Source organism: Borostomias antarcticus (assembly GCF_949987555.1).
Source record: "Borostomias antarcticus genome assembly, chromosome: 6".
Classification (NCBI taxonomy): domain Eukaryota; kingdom Metazoa; phylum Chordata; class Actinopteri; order Stomiiformes; family Stomiidae; genus Borostomias; species Borostomias antarcticus.
The window spans coordinates 31,855,927-31,872,001 of NC_140239.1; the positions used below are offsets into that span (position 1 = coordinate 31,855,927).

Consider the following 16,075-nt stretch of genomic DNA (forward strand, 5'->3'; position numbering starts at 1 on the left):
TTATTCGCTCTGTCGTTACACGTCTTTTCATCCAACTGGAGCGTTGGAACTGGACCTTCCCGACCGCACGGCAACAAGCAGCCCTTCCCGACCGCACGGCAACAAGCAGCCCTTTCCGACCGCACGGCAACAAGCAGCGGTCGGGCTCTGTGACGCCACCGCCGCGTTTTCATGAGGTGTGAAAACCGCGGAGGGGATTCCTGCGCTGCCCCGTGCGTTCTCCACGCGCCTCGCTCCGCCCTGGGGACCCCGTGCGTTCTCCACGCGCCTCGCTCCGCCCTGGGGGCCGCGTCTGTTCTGGTTACGCAATCCAGAATGTGCCACCTCTCAGTGAGAAACTATCTTGCCTCCTTTTACCCCCCCTCCTGCCTCCTCTTCCCCCACCTCCTGCCCCCTTCCTCTCCCCCCCCCACCTCCCTCCCCTGTTCTGCCCCGTCAGTCACTCGGTCGTAGCAGCGCTTGCCCTTGAGCAGAGGAACCGAGGGGAGTGTTTGTTTTAGGAATGGGTGTGTACGATAGGTGTTGGTGTGTGTTTAATGTGTGGGTCTATAGGCTACATTACTCATTAACTGCTTTTGCTGGAGTGGTCAGTTAGTGTGGGAGCATAGGCAGTAACGAGGGTTCGAGACGCACCTGTGTTTTGTGTACGTGTGTGTTTTGTGTACGTGTGTGTGTAAGGCCCACATGACGTGTGATTTTAAGTGTGTGATGTATTAAGTGCTGTCAATCGATTAAAAAAAATAAATAAAAATAATTGAGTCAATCACAATAATAGTCTATGATTAATTACATGTTTATTGCCCACAACATCTGTAATGGATTGCTGACTTAATTAGCAGACACAACCACATAAAGAAGTCACAAAGTAAGGTCTGCTACAAAGTGAATTTGAACAGCTTGTCTTAATTAGCAGACAACCACATAAACAACTAATTGTTTGCAAAGTAACATCTCAGCCAAATGAATGCTTTGGCTGAGATGGTCCTCTTTCACACATTTACGCCTTAATTCCACAGACTTCGTTCGCGTGGCGTTCCGAATGCGCTCTGGGTTTTATTCCATCCTACGCATGGCTTCAACTCCAACCGGATGCGTTTCAGGAGCGACCATTTTGTTTGATATTCTGCCAGGGGGGCGGGGCCTAACTAGCCATTTCTTCTACTACTATGTGACGTGTCCCAGATGCGACATCCCACCAGAAATAGACTTGGTGTCTATCTTTACCGGAGCTCTGTGGAGAGCCGTTTCTGTGGCGCGTCTGGTGGAAACTGTGGTTGTCGAGAACATCCGTGGTCAACTCTGGCTGCCATAACTGGAACATACCGGAACTCTGAGTCAGCAGGTTTCAGTGGTGGTGGAATATGATGACTTGAAACAGTGGGAACTTGCTTGACACGGTTTAAGTCAACCTGTTTATAAAGTCGGATATACTTTTAACCAGTTCCTCAGGCAGACTTCTTGACGTGCAGATGACAGAACTGAGCTCTTTCACACATTGTGGCCTGAAAACAGTCTCTCGCATGCCACTGTTGAGGCAGGTGTAGCCAACTACCTTTGTGCAATATGGGCCATCTTACCGTGGGACCTGTGTGGGCCGACCGCCGCTGTAGTGGACATGCCTCTATGCTCACACTGGACTCCGCCCTCAATCTGTCTGGAGTTTTGTCTGTGGACAGTGCCTCATCAGACTGACCTCATCAATAGGACGGCCATCTTTTTCTTTGGTGGCTCTGGTTCCATTTCCTCGCTGCGGGGCCGTGATTCAGGCTCCCTGTCCTTCAGTATCTCTCATCTTTCACCACTCTTCCATTCTGCCTCCTGTCCAAAGTGTCCTTGGGCAAAACAATTAACCCCAAATTGCTCCCAATGAGCAGGCTGGCACCTTGCATGGCAGCTGCCGCCATTGGTGTGTGAACGGGTGTGTGAATGGGTGAATGAGAGGCCTTCATTGTAAAGCGCTTTGGATAAAAGCGCTATATAAGCACAGCCCATTTACCATCTTCCCCCTCTGCTCTGGGTGGGCACCTGAGGTCCGTTGATCCGGGGTCTAGGGCTGTTGCTACCTTTAGCCGTGACAGCTTTGTGTTCTGTCATCTGTTGGGGTCGTCTGTTAACGCAGCGTTGAAGCTACAACGCAACAGTGGCCGCCTGCTTTTTGGGGCTTTCAGGAAGGGAATCTCGCCTACATTCACTTCACATTCAGAAAATCCTTATTGAGTTTAAAACCGGGAACCAAGCCAACTGGCTAGCGGATGAATCGTGACCTTAAAACATTTGATTCTGAGTAAGAGTTACCAGGTACAAGACTGTAACTACTGTCAAGAATGTAACTATTAGGCATGTAACGAAATATAGGAAGCTAATACGATGTAGGGAGGGGTTCTGATTGGTAGACCTTGAAAGTCTGGCATCGTGAGACTACGACACTAGGGACCATGACCCATCTCCAGCTGTGTAAGAACAAAAGAAACTGCTTGTGATACGGTACATCACAGCCGCTAACACGGCTAGCTAATGTTTAACAAGCTCTTTGTAAAATGTCTGCCTTGTTTTTGGCAAGGCTTTCACGTTCCATGTTTATGTCCTGAACACCCACCTTCTCTGGTTTGGTAACTAGGAGACCATGGTGTTCTGCTGACTTTGCTTCCTCACCTGGTCTAGTAAAACTGCTCACCTGGTCTACTAAAACTGCTCACCTGGTCTAGTAAAACTGCTCACCTGGTCTAGTAAAACTGCTCACCTGGTCTAGTAAAACTGCTCACCTGGTCTAGTAAAACTGCTCACCTGGTCTAGTAAAACTGCTCACCTGGTCTAGTAAAACTGCTCACCTGGTCCAGTAAAACTGCTCACCTGGTCTAGTCAAACTGCTCACCTGGTCTAGTAAAACTGCTCACCTGGTCTAGTAAAACTGCTCACCTGGTCTAGTAAAACTGCTCACCTGGTCTAGTAAAACTTCATGCCCCCATGTTTCTGCCTGGAGTTAGCATTTAGCCCATGACTAGTCCGCTCTGAGCTTTTATCGTTGAAATCTCATTTCATGTCATTTAAATTTTCAGTTGAATTACTCTGGCACTTGGAAATGTTGGTGTTATTATGCTTTAGTTCTTGATGGTTTAAAACATAAAAGGGCCATGTGTCTGTGGAGGGAAAGGAAAGGAAGATTATAGATAAAGTGGCTGATTCGGTTATGAAAGGGGCTTCCTGTCCTGCAGTACACCTTCCTCTCTCTCTATCGCTCTCTTTCTCTCCCTCTTTCTCTACGTACTCTCACTTTCTCTCTGTCTATTTCCTGCTCTGTCTGGCACTACCCACCCCTCCTCTCTCTCTCTCTCTCTCTCTCTCTTCTCTCTCTCTCTCTCTCTCTCTCTCTCTCTCCCTGCTCATACGACCAATCATTCCTGGTGAAGTGCTTTGTCCACACTGTGATGCGGTTCATTCAGTCGCTATCAGGAATGTGTTGAACATGTCCTCAACAAGGCTCTGTCACTATTCATTACCGTGCCCTTGCGTTGAACCACGGGAGATTGCCTTGACATCTCAGAAGGCACAACGATCAGTAGAAGAAATACCGACGCCTGCGATACAAAAAGAAACATCATTTACCTCTCAACCGAGCTGGCAGGTGGCGCAGATTGGGAGAGTGAATTGACGCAACCTCCCAACCTTCAGGGGTTGTTGGGTTCAGGAGCAGCTATAAATCAGGAAGTGTTTTTAACGACTGTATCCTCCTGGTATCAGTGGAGACGTTTATATCCCTCCCTGGCTGCTGCTTCGCTGTGTAGACTAACAGTTCACTAAGCTGAGCCGTAGACTGCCATGCCTTATCTGGGTGCTCGCCAAACGCTGTTTATAGCCTGGCCCGGGTCGGGTCTGACAGGTCTAATAACCCTGCTCACATTCACTGTCTAATCCATAAAAGGTCTTATGATAAAAGCCTGGGTGCGCGGGACTACTGCACAGCCAAAGTACAAAGGCCTGTCTAGTTGACCTGATGAATATGTACTACTGACATTGAAACGTTGGCAACTTGCACCTTAAATACAAGGCTTCGATAGCGGAGTGCTCCAGTGACTCCTCGCTTTAAACTATTTATTTACATAAGACAGTAAAGCTGTTGATTAGAACAGGGTTAAAATTCTTAGGTTTTGGCTCCTCATCGCAGCAACAACGGAATGACGGCACAAGATAATCGCAATAAAAACAGTAATAGTCTAATACAGGATAAATAATAATGAAAACAATGCAATGGTAATAAAAGGAAGGAAGTGGAAGTCGTAATGGAAGACAATAGGACCTGACAAAAACGCAGATACCGATACATATGATTAATAATCACGGAGACTGATAGCCGATAGGGGGGAGCCAGGGAGAAAGTAACGGAGGGTTAAAGTAACACGCATTTTCTTAGAAACTACAGGAGATGCAATGACGTGGTTTCTTACATGCATCTACTGTAACACTGTACGAGATCGACGCGATCATCGCGTTACACCATCAACAGCAAGACCAGCCTAAAGATGGCCTCCCACATCAGTCCTCGCCATTTATGACCAGCCTAAAGATGGCCTCCCACATCAGTCCTCGTCATTTATGACCAGCCTAAAGATGGCCTCCCACATCAGTCCTCGTCATTTATGACCAGCCTAAAGATGGCCTCCCACATCAGTCCTCGTCATTTATGACCAGCCTAAAGATGGCCTCCCACATCACTCCTCGTCATTCAAAGCAGTCAGTTACACAGAGGTAGCCTAAGCCCCAGACCCCCCTCTTCATGTGTCCCTCCCATAATGTTCAGCACCCCATCCCAGAAAATAATCCCAACATTTGGCACCCCTAAAATCATGTCCCCCCCCCCCCCTCAGAAATGGTCTAGAACCACTACTGCAGACGGAGAACCACTACTGCAGACGGAGAACCACTACTGCAGACGGAGAACCACTACTGCAGACAGAGAACCACTACTGCACACAGAGAACCAGAGAAGCACTACCTCAGACAGAGAAGCCGCCACATCAGAGACAAAGTTTTATCGGTAATTGGATAAAGAAAACGCTGACACACATAATAGAAAAAATGTGGAATATTGGCCGTGATAATCGTCCGGGCCGATAACCGGGCGACCCCTAGACTATAAAGATAACCGGGCGACCCCTAGACTATAAAGATAACCGGGCGACCCCTAGACTATAAAGAGCACCTGGGCGACCCCTAGACTATAAAGAGCACCTGGGCGACCCCTAGACTATAAAGAGCACCTGGGCGACCCCTAGACTATAAAGAGCACCTGGGCGACCCCTAGACTATAAAGAGCACCTGGGCGACCCCTAGACTATAAAGAGCACCTGGGCGACCCCTAGACTATAAAGAGCACCTTCTTAGACGACACAACGACGGGCTAATAGAATCTCATATCTAATATCTGGGTTATTGTTCTTTCCCTCGCGTCATCCCTCTTACCAGTGTGTTTAAAGACTGATCCTGGACAGTTATTGGCTACATTGTTGTTCCTACTTCCTAGTTTTAACTTAAACTCACTAAACCGTTACAGTATACTAGCATACAGTATCTTCAATAGTAGAATACATACTTGTGTAATATTCCCAGAACACATTCCCAGTGACTGCCTCATGATACAGAATAACTAGTATAACTAACTACTAATCTGGATGGGAATTGTCAGGGATCTCCCGATCCGGTTTTATCCCGGTACTTGGGTGCCGATTCGATGTATATTGATTTTTTTTTTGCCTGACGAGTTCTGAAAGCTGAATTTCTTCCAGATGTGTGATTTGAATTGTGGAGGGGCAGCGTGAATCGTCTCATTGTCCTCCGACATGTTTGCTGCTTCTTCTGACTGAATAATAACCGTAACCTAGCAACCTAGCTACTACGCAAAGCGTTCCCTTCTAGCAGGAAGTTGTTTTTTGGTTGTTGTTTTTTTGTAACAAAAAATACGATTTTGGGGCAGCATGGCGATTTAAAAAATCGTCACACAAAAATCGCGATTTGTAACAATCGATTTTTTTCTCCCATCCCTAACTACTAATAGTCTGCACTTAAAGCACATCTTGATTGTTTAATTTCAAATCCATTGTGGCGATGTACAGAGCCAAAATGATAAACTGTGTCAATGTCCAAATATTTATGGACCTAACTATATAAAAAAAACAGCCAATACCGGTATGATTGCAGATATATTGCGCATCCTCACCCGTAATGATGATGACCTTGCCTCTTCTCTGTCCGTCTCTGGGTCCAGATGCCCCCTCCACTGAGCAGCAGGAGCTGTTCACCCAGAAGCTCCAGCAGTGCTGCATGCTGTTCGACTTCATGGACTCGGTCACCGACCTGAAGAGCAAGGAGATCAAGAGGGCCACGCTCAACGAGCTGGTGGACTACGTCTCCACCAACAGGGGCGTGCTGGTGGAGACCGCCTACCCAGAGATCGCCAACATGGTGAGTGAAGGCTCCTCTCTCTCTCACACACACACACACACCTGCATATCACATAGACCTCCTACCCAGAGATCGCCAACATGGTGAGTGAAGGCTCCTCTCTCTCTCACACACACACACACACACACACACACACACCTGCATATCACATAGACCGCCTACCCAGAGATCGCCAACATGGTGAGTGAAGGCTCCTCTCTCTCTCTCTCTCTCACACACACACACACACACACACACCTGCATATCACATAGACCGCCTACCCAGAGATCGCCAACATGGTGAGTGACTCTCTCTCTCTCTCTCTCTCTCTCTCTCTCACACACACACACCTGCATATCAAATAGACCTGCTTTTTATTTATTTATTTATTTTACCTTTTTTTTAGACAGGTAATCTCATTGAGACACAGGGTCTCATTCTCAGTACACGAGCAAACACCCACAGACCCTAAAAGTAGTTTAGCCTGACATTTGGGTTCCTGCTGTAGCCTGTTCCAGGTTGAGGGGGGCGGGGGAGGAGGTTGAGGGGGGCGGGGGAGGAGGTTGAGGGGGGCGGGGGAGGAGGTTGAGGGGGCGGGGGAGGAGAAGGCCTTTTTGCCAAGCTCAGTGCGGGGACGAGAATTTTTTTAATATTTTAAATAGATTTATTTATAATCTTTTTCATATAATGGAGAAAAAACATTTGATTTCTACAATGAAGACGGCAATCTTTGTACGTAGAAATGAGGAACTTGAAAAGCAGCAGATTTTGTACATTGAGTTAGGAAGGGGCTGCCTGGCTGACTCCCTATAGCAGCTGGAATCCAGTTGAAGACTCTGGTACTATACTAGCCTACAGAGCAATGAAAGGAACAGCTCCCTCCTACATCCAGGACTGGTTGCCCCGTCACTCCGAGGCCCCTGCAGTCAATCGACACGGTCACGGCTCTTCTCTGTCCTGACCCCACGGTCACGGCTCTTCTCTGTCCTGACCCCACGGTCACGGCTCTTCTCTGTCCTGACCCCACGGTCACGGCTCTTCTCTGTCCTGACCCCACGGTCACGGCTCTTCTCTGTCCTGACCCCACGGTCACGGCTCTTCTCTGTCCTGGCCCCACGGTCACGGCTCTTCTCTGTCCTGGCCCCACGGTCACGGCTCTTCTCTGTCCTGGCCCCGCAGTGGTGGAACGAACTGCCCACTGATGTCAGGACAGCAGAGTCGCTGCCCATCTTTCACCCCAGGCTCAAAACTTCAATGACACAGAGGAAAAAGACAAAAAAATTAAGCGAGCAAAGCGCAGTTCGGGGCGGGACGTTCTTATCAATTAATCGACTATCGTTTGTTAAGGTTAACAGTTATCGATTAATGAAATTCCTTGAAATTTGCAACCCTAATCTCACACCTTCAGACTTGGCTATATTTCTAGCGTCCCATTTCCCTGCTCCTCCTGATGGGTCCATTGCGACCATGTTTTGTGAGTGAAGAGGCAGAATGTGTTTGAGGTGAGGGGAGATGAAGGGAGACTGTGCCAGACCAAGCCTCCCCAGCTGTGACCATCTCAATCAGGCCTCACCCCTTTGCCCTCGTCTCCCCCCTCCCCTGTCAGATATGCTGCCAGAACAGACAGGTCAACACACTCACCTCCAGCCATCGCTGATCCTTCACTGTAATTGGTTATGGCCTTCAGAAAGCCACCAAGCCCTCCTCTATCGCAGTGGCACTTTGACCAGCTCAGAGTCCAGGGGCCGACTCGCCATTGGGACGATCGGGATCAATCTGCAATGCGGCCCGCCCTCCCGTAGTGCGGTTCGCTGGTGGACGTTCAGAGTGAACTAGTACAATAGATTAGCCATGTTGTCAATCTTATGCTTTTGACAGTAAGCAGCGGCCTCTTCCAATTTGACAGATCCTCGTTTTTCGTGAAATTAGATTGGCTCAGTCGTTGTCATCATGTAATACTCATTAAGCTGAGCTCCGTCCATTTCATCAGTGTGACTGGAGCTGCAAGTTTGGAGTTTGCTAGCTAGCTGGTAAAATGTTGAAAAGACAGTCCAATTTATTGAATTTCTTCAAACCAGTAGGCCAGTAGACCCTATGAACAGATATTTCTTCAAACCAGTAGGCCAGTAGACCCTATGAACAGATATTTCTTCAAACCAGTAGACCCTATGAGCAGGTATTTCCTCAAAGAATCAACCCCACAATACACTTGTTTTCTTCTGGCGAATCGAGGGTTAAAAATCTGATTTGGAGTGGAGCAGAAGTCTTGACAGCGAATGTGCCAGTGAGTAGACTGTATTTGTAGTTCGAAACAAAATTGTGTAGATCGCGGCGGCAGCCATCTTGTGACTGGTTGAACATCACTGTTGATGATCTTGGATGGAGGCACTGGGTTTCACTGGCATTCTAAAATTCCTAGTCTCTAACATTTCCTCAAAGTTTGAAAACGAAACATTTTGTCGTTCATTCAATGCAAGGGATCAACAAATGGAGATGCCTGCATTATATTGAGCAGGAGGAAGTCTGTTCTGTTTTGGCTGTCAAAGCGCTGGAGAAGGGGCTAATTTATCAAGATGGAAAGCATTCGCTGTCTAAACTCCATCCACAAACAAGGGCTCTTTTCAAAAGTTGAAAGCTTCATTATATGCCGCCTAGCCTATATGTCTCATCTGAGAGAACATTTTCCTCTCTGCGCCGGCTGAAGATATTGATCGGCCTACTTACAACAGAAAAGGCCGACAACTTGTGCATGTTCATGGCAATATTTGGGACAATCTGGACATTGATGCCCTAATGGAACCTTTTAGTGCCAATTGAGAAAGGCTATTTTTGGAGTTACGTGATGCAGGCAGAGAGACTCGTCAGCATGTGAATCTGAGGGATTGGGTTCGCCGCTCACCAGAGAGACAAGTACGGCTGGATGTTTCCCTTCCACCGCCCTATTGTTCTCTCCTTCTCTTCGGGGGAACTGGAACTCACTGTCCTTTCAGATGTGACCATTTACCGTTCAGATGATTTCACCAAACTGGCTGAGCAGGGCGCAGCACGCCAGATCACCTGGCTGACACGCCGGGACATGTGGAGCAGGGAACCAATGGGCTTGGCCTAATCGGCCGGCCTCTCTCTCCCCGGGTACAGACACACGGGCGTGTGTAGCGGGAAGCATCCTGTTATCCGTGGCTGTGTCTTCCTGTCTCTGCTGGATAAAGCACTGAGGAATCCAGAAGCTTCTTCTTCTCCCTCCCACAAAGCCCTGAGCGTGACTCACACCGAGGGCTCGGAACTCGAGAGCCACGGTTACCGTTGCCGTGAATCACCCGGCGGCGCTGCCAAGGGAACCGCTGATTACACTGTGGGATAGGAATTCATCAGCACATCCTCAGCTGAGCGCAGGGGGATAGGTAATCATCAGCACATCCTTAGCTGAGCACAGGGGGATAGGTAATCATCAGCACATCCTTAGCTGAGCACAGGGGGATAGGTAATCATCAGCACATCCTTAGCTGAGTACAGGGGGATAGGTAATCATCAGCACATCCTTAGCTGAGCGCAGGGGACCTCAGATCACTCTCCGAGCGTTCCTAGTCAAGGGCTCTGAGGCAGAGAGCCAGAGCCAATAGATTTTCTTTTTTTTATGCGACTGCAACCATCCGTTCATTCCACACATCTAAAGAAAAAGGTGAAACCTTGCTCGCTGATGCTCGCTGAGGAGGCGGGTCTTTCGGCCCGGTGATGATGCGTTTGTATCGGAGCTCGGGATTGGGTGCCCAGGACGACGTCACATCCCAGTTGAATGCGTTCCAGAAACAAAACGCGTCGGCCATTGTTGGCAATACCAGTTGATAACAACAAACTATGCTATTTTGCGCATACGAACAGCATTGTTCATTGATAGACGTTGGGCAGTATTGTGTGTACGACTGATTTATTGAGACAGAAATAACACAGAAGCGCTAATAAACAGTCTTAATTATTACAGTCTAAATTATTCCTTATTACAGCTTTCACTGATTGTTGATGCGCAGAGCAGCCATCTTGATTGATGTCAGCCGCTGACGCTGATGAAGTCGGTAGATTTTTCATCCCGAGTAAAAAGGCGGAAATCCCGAGGTCAGGTGTTTGACGTCGAACCCGGGAATCCTGACATTTCCGATACAAACGGAACGCGGCATTAGATGGCTGCCTATAAACTGTCCATACTGTATCTAGGCTGAGACGGGAGCGCTTGGAGAGATGTGCAGGGCTGTCCTCAGGGGTTCCAGGGGCGGGGCTGAAGGACAGATGGATGATAATGAGGCTTACAGTAAACAGCGCTCCTCTCGGTGTTTAAATGCGGGTCATTATTCCAGAGCAGTGAGGAGCACTTTGATCACCGAGGCAGGAGAGAGCACTAACAACCCAGGATAGTCCTCATAGAGGCAGGAGAGAGCACTAACAACCCAGGATAGTCCTCATAGAGGCAGGAGAGAGCACTAACAACCCAGGATAGTCCTCATAGAGACAGGAGAGAGTACTAACAACCCAGGATAGTCCTCATAGAGGCAGGAGAGAGCACTAGCAACCCAGGATAGTCCTCATAGAGGCAGGAGAGAGCACTAGCAACCCAGGATAGTCCTCATAGAGGCAGGAGAGAGCACTAACAACCCAGGATAGTCCTCATAGAGGTGGGAGAGAGCACTAACCCAGGATAGTCCTCATAGAGGCAGGAGAGAGAACTAACAACCCAGGATAGTCCTCATAGAGGCAGGAGAGAGCACTAACAACCCAGGATAGTCCTCATAGAGGCAGGAGAGAGCACTAGCAACCCAGGATAGTCCTCATAGAGACAGGAGAGAGCACTAACAACCCAGGATAGTCCTCATAGAGGCAGGAGAGAGCACTAACAACCCAGGATAGTCCTCATAGAGACAGGAGAGAGCACTAACAACCCAGGATAGTCCTCATAGAGACAGGAGAGAGCACTAACAACCCAGGATAGTCCTCATAGAGGCAGGAGAGAGCACTAACAACCCAGGATAGTCCTCATAGAGACAGGAGAGAGCACTAACAACCCAGGATAGTCCTCATAGAGGCAGGAGAGAGCACTAACAACCCAGGATAGTCCTCATAGAGGCAGGAGAGAGTACTAGCAACCCAGGATAGTCCTCATAGAGGCAGGAGAGAGTACTAGCAACCCAGGATAGTCCTCATAGAGGCAGGAGAGAGCACTAACAACCCAGGATAGTCCTCCTCATAGAGGCAGGAGAGAGCACTAGCAACCCAGGATAGTCCTCATAGAGGCAGAAGAGAGTACTAACAACCCAGGATAGTCCTCATAGAGGCAGGAGAGAGCGCTAACAACCCAGGATAGTCCTCATAGAGGCAGGAGAGAGCACTAACAACCCAGGATAGTCCTCATAGAGGCAGGAGAGTACTAACAACCCAGGATAGTCCTCATAGAGGCAGGAGAGAGTACTAACAACCCAGGATAGTCCTCATAGAGGCAGGAGAGAGCACTAACAACCCAGGATAGTCCTCATAGAGACAGGAGAGAGTACTAACAACCCAGGATAGTCCTCATAGAGGCAGGAGAGAGCACTAACAACCCAGGATAGTCCTCATAGAGACAGGAGAGAGTACTAACAACCCAGGATAGTCCTCATAGAGACAGGAGAGAGTACTAACAACCCAGGATAGTCCTCATAGAGGCAGGAGAGAGTACTAACAAGAAGACTGGGCTGAGAATGTCTGGGACTGTGGAAACTTGAGATCTTAAAATGAACCTTTTTAACATTGCTTTTACCACGTAGCTTTACTTGTCTTAATATCCTAGTGCTCCAAAACTTGCTTTCTCTGTTTTTAGTTTTTATCGTTTTTATTCTATTTTACACTATTTTTTTAAAAATTATTTTACTTAGTTTCTTTTAAATCTGTTCTCACTGTGTTTTTATGACTCGTGTTTTTATCCCTCTGTTTTATGTAAAGCACTATATGCTGCATTAATTTGTGTGAATGGTGCTGTATAAATAAAATAAAATGACATTGACATGGACACAGCACACACACACCTGTACATGGACACAACACACACACACACACACACACACACACACACACACACACACACACACTGTAGATGAATGATAGTCAGAGCCTGGTTCTCCACTGTGAGCCGAGTGTTGCTCTGTCACTCATTCTAGCGCTGTCCCCTGTGTCACCACTCAGCCAGCTGGCTGGACAGGACAGGACAGGACAGGACAGGACAGGACAACCACTGCGTTGATTTCCCTCCCAGCACATCCACCCTACCCAGAAATAGATGCCCCTCCCCCACCTCCCCATCTATCCGTCTCCGTGTGTATTTCCTTGTCTCTCAGCACCACTATCTGTCGTGTTCCTCCTCCTCTCTCCTCGTCTCTCCCTCACCAGTCTCCGGCTCAGCCTCTGGGCAGCAGCAACACGCCGCTGAATTGAATGGGCATGTTTAATTGAATGGGCGTGTTTAATTGAATGGGCCTGTTTAATTAAATGGGCCTGTTTAATTGAACGGGCGTGTTGAATTGAACGGGCGTGTTGAATTGAACGGGCGTGTTGAATTGAACGGGCGTGTTGAATTGAACGGGCGTGTTGAATTGAATGGGCGTGTTGAATTGAATGGGCGTGTTTAATTGAACGGGCGTGTTGAATTGAATGGGCGTGTTGAATTGAATGGGCCTGTTGAATTGAATGGGCCTGTTTAATTGAATGGGCGTGTTTAATGTGTGTCCAGTGGGTTATGTTATGTAGCCCAGCGTGTCAGTGGGTTATGTTATGTAGCCCAGCGTGTCAGAGTGATGTGTGGTTAGAATGTAGACTGCACACACAACACATTCAGCAAGGGCAGATAAAAGCCTCTCTCCTTCCTAATATCTTATTTCCATTCTCTATAAAAAATAATTGCCCAGTTTATGATGCATAAAGCTCCCTCGTAGCTAACGGCAGTTCTCAGTCCCTCTGTTGTGCGCTGAGTGTGTCTCTGGTGTGCATGTGGTCGAGCAGTTGCCTTGGGTGTGAGGCGTTTGGCACCGGGCCACTCCAGTGGCAGGATGGGCATCTCACCAACGCTCCTCCTGCCGGCAGCCACAAGTCACATGACTCAACCCCAGCCAATGAGCTGGCGCTCACCAGGGAAAGCAATATGCCTGTGAGTGAGCCCAGGAACAGCCCTCTCATTCGATCACAGCCCTCAACGACTCGTTCGGCATCAGCTTTGCGGGTTTAGCGTTGGGCGAGGGGACGAATTAGGCCCCACCATCTACTGTGTGGTGTTTCTGGGGCTCTTTTAATGTGCTACATGCATCACTGCTCTCATCTTAATCTGATCAGTGTTTCTGAACCGGACCTGGCCCCCGCTTTCATGAACCAGAGCCTTAGAATTTACACCGTGCGCTGCCATGACCCATTAGGTCTCCCTGGTTGGGGTTGTGTGTTGAGGTGGAGTGTTGAGGTGGAGTGTTGAGGTGGAGTGTTGAGGTGGAGTGTTGAGGTGGAGTGTTGAGGTGGAGTGTTGAGGTGGAGTGTTGAGGTGGAGTGTGGAGGTGGAGTGTGGAGGTGGTGTGTTGAGGTGGAGTGTTGAGGTGGAGTGTGGAGGTGGAGTGTTGAGGTGGAGTGTGGAGGTGGTGTGTTGAGGTGGTGTGTTGAGGTGGAGTGTTGAGGTGGAGTGTTGAGGTGGAGTGTTGAGGTGGAGTGTTGAGGTGGAGTGTTGAGGTGGAGTGTTGAGGTGGAGTGTTGAGGTGGAGTGTTGAGGTGGTGTGTTGAGGTGGTGTGTTGAGGTGGTGTGTTGAGGTGGTGTGTTGAGGTGGAGTGTGGAGGTGGAGTGTGGAGGTGGAGTGTGGAGGTGGAGTGTGGAGGTGGAGTGTGGAGGTGGTGTGTGGAGGTGGTGTGTGGAGGTGGTGTGTGGAGGTGGTGTGTGGAGGTGGTGTGTGGAGGTGGTGTGTGGAGGTGGTGTGTGGAGGTGGTGTGTGGAGGTGGTGTGTGGAGGTGGTGTGTGGAGGTGGTGTGTGGAGGTGGAGTGTGGAGGTGGAGTGTGGAGGTTGTGTTGAGGTGGTGTGTTGAGGTGGAGTGTTGAGGTGGAGTGTTGAGGTGGAGTGTTGAGGTGGAGTGTTGAGGTGGAGTGTTGAGGTGGAGTGTTGAGGTGGTGTGTTGAGGTGGTGTGTTGAGGTGGAGTGTTGAGGTGGTGTGTTGAGGTGGAGTGTTGAGGTGGAGTGTTGAGGTGGAGTGTTGAGGTGGAGTGTTGAGGTGGAGTGTTGAGGTGGAGTGTTGAGGTGGAGTGTTGAGGTGGAGTGTTGAGGTGGAGTGTTGAGGTGGAGTGTTGAGGTGGAGTGTTGAGGTGGAGTGTTGAGGTGGAGTGTTGAGGTGGAGTGTTGAGGTGGAGTGTTGAGGTGGTGTGTTGAGGTGGTGTGTTGAGGTGGTGTGTTGAGGTGGTGTGTTGAGGTGGTGTGTTGAGGTGGTGTGTTGAGGTGGTGTGTTGAGGTGGAGTGTCGAGGTGGAGTGTCGAGGTGGAGTGTCGAGGTGGAGTGTCGAGGTGGAGTGTCGAGGTGGAGTGTCGAGGTGGAGTGTCGAGGTGGAGTGTCGAGGTGGAGTGTCGAGGTGGAGTGTCGAGGTGGAGTGTCGAGGTGGAGTGTCGAGGTGGAGTGTCGAGGGGGAGTGTCGAGGGGGAGTGTCGAGGTGGAGTGTCGAGGTGGAGTGTCGAGGTGGTGTGTCGAGGTGGTGTGTCGAGGTGGTGTGTCGAGGTGGTGTGTCGAGGTGGTGTGTCGAGGTGGAGTGTCGAGGTGGAGTGTCGAGGTGGAGTGTCGAGGTGGAGTGTCGAGGTGGTGTGTCGAGGTGGTGTGTCGAGGTGGTGTGTCGAGGTGGTGTGTCGAGGTGGAGTGTCGAGGTGGAGTGTCGAGGTGGAGTGTCGCGGTGGAGTGTCGAGGTGGTGTGTCGAGGTGGTGTGTCGAGGTGGAGTGTCGAGGTGGAGTGTCGAGGTGGAGTGTCGAGGTGGTGTTGAGGTGTCTGTTCTGTCTGAACATCTGAGGGAGGAGAGCAGCTGGCGCGTCGTGGCCGCAGATAAAAGGCTTGGTTGTCAGCGGGCGGCCATTGTCAGGCCTCTTATCCCGTATCCATGGCAGGAAGGGCGTGGCCTAATGAGACTGGATGAGATTAGACCCTGAGAGAGAGAGCGGGAGCGGGAGAGAGACAGTCACACTGCACCTGGGGAGAGGAGCAATGCCTTGTGGGTAGAGAGGTTCTACTGAGGGGTACTCAGATGCAGGAGTTAGGATATATATTTTTCTTTTTTCCTACTTCCCTTGTCCCTGACGTTAAGTGTGACCGGGTGAGGGTCATCTAGCAGCGCTTAGAAATGTCACGCCATCGAGTCGAACAAGTAGGAAAGATTTCCTTGATTCCGAGAATCATTTCTGATCGACTGACTCATCCGCTCAAACGGGTCCTGTCTCTCTAATTCACCTCTGTCCTAGTAATTCACCTCTGTCCTAGTACTTCAGCTCTGTCCTAGTACTTCAGCTCTGTCCTAGTACTTCAGCTCTGTCCTAGTACTTCAGCTCTGTCCTAGTACTTCAGCTCTGTCCTAGTAATTCAGCTCTGTCCTAGTACTTCACCTCTGTCCTAGTACTTCAC

At 49.4% G+C, this 16,075-nt stretch overlaps 1 protein-coding gene across 2 annotated transcripts in view; it reads left to right on the forward strand.

Annotated features, from left to right (window-relative positions):
* The window catches only part of ppp2r5a (protein phosphatase 2, regulatory subunit B', alpha isoform), a 60,496-nt gene that overhangs the window by 22,744 nt on the left and 21,677 nt on the right, over positions 1–16,075 (forward strand). Inside the window, exon 2 of one of the 2 annotated variants that reach the window (XM_084439212.1) lies at positions 6,260–6,456. In XM_084439212.1, coding sequence (XP_084295338.1) covers positions 6,260–6,456 — 197 coding nt within the window. Of the gene's footprint in view, positions 1–6,259; positions 6,457–6,712; positions 6,736–16,075 lie in introns of those variants that run through there. The other variant, XM_084439213.1, reaches the window with a different exon arrangement.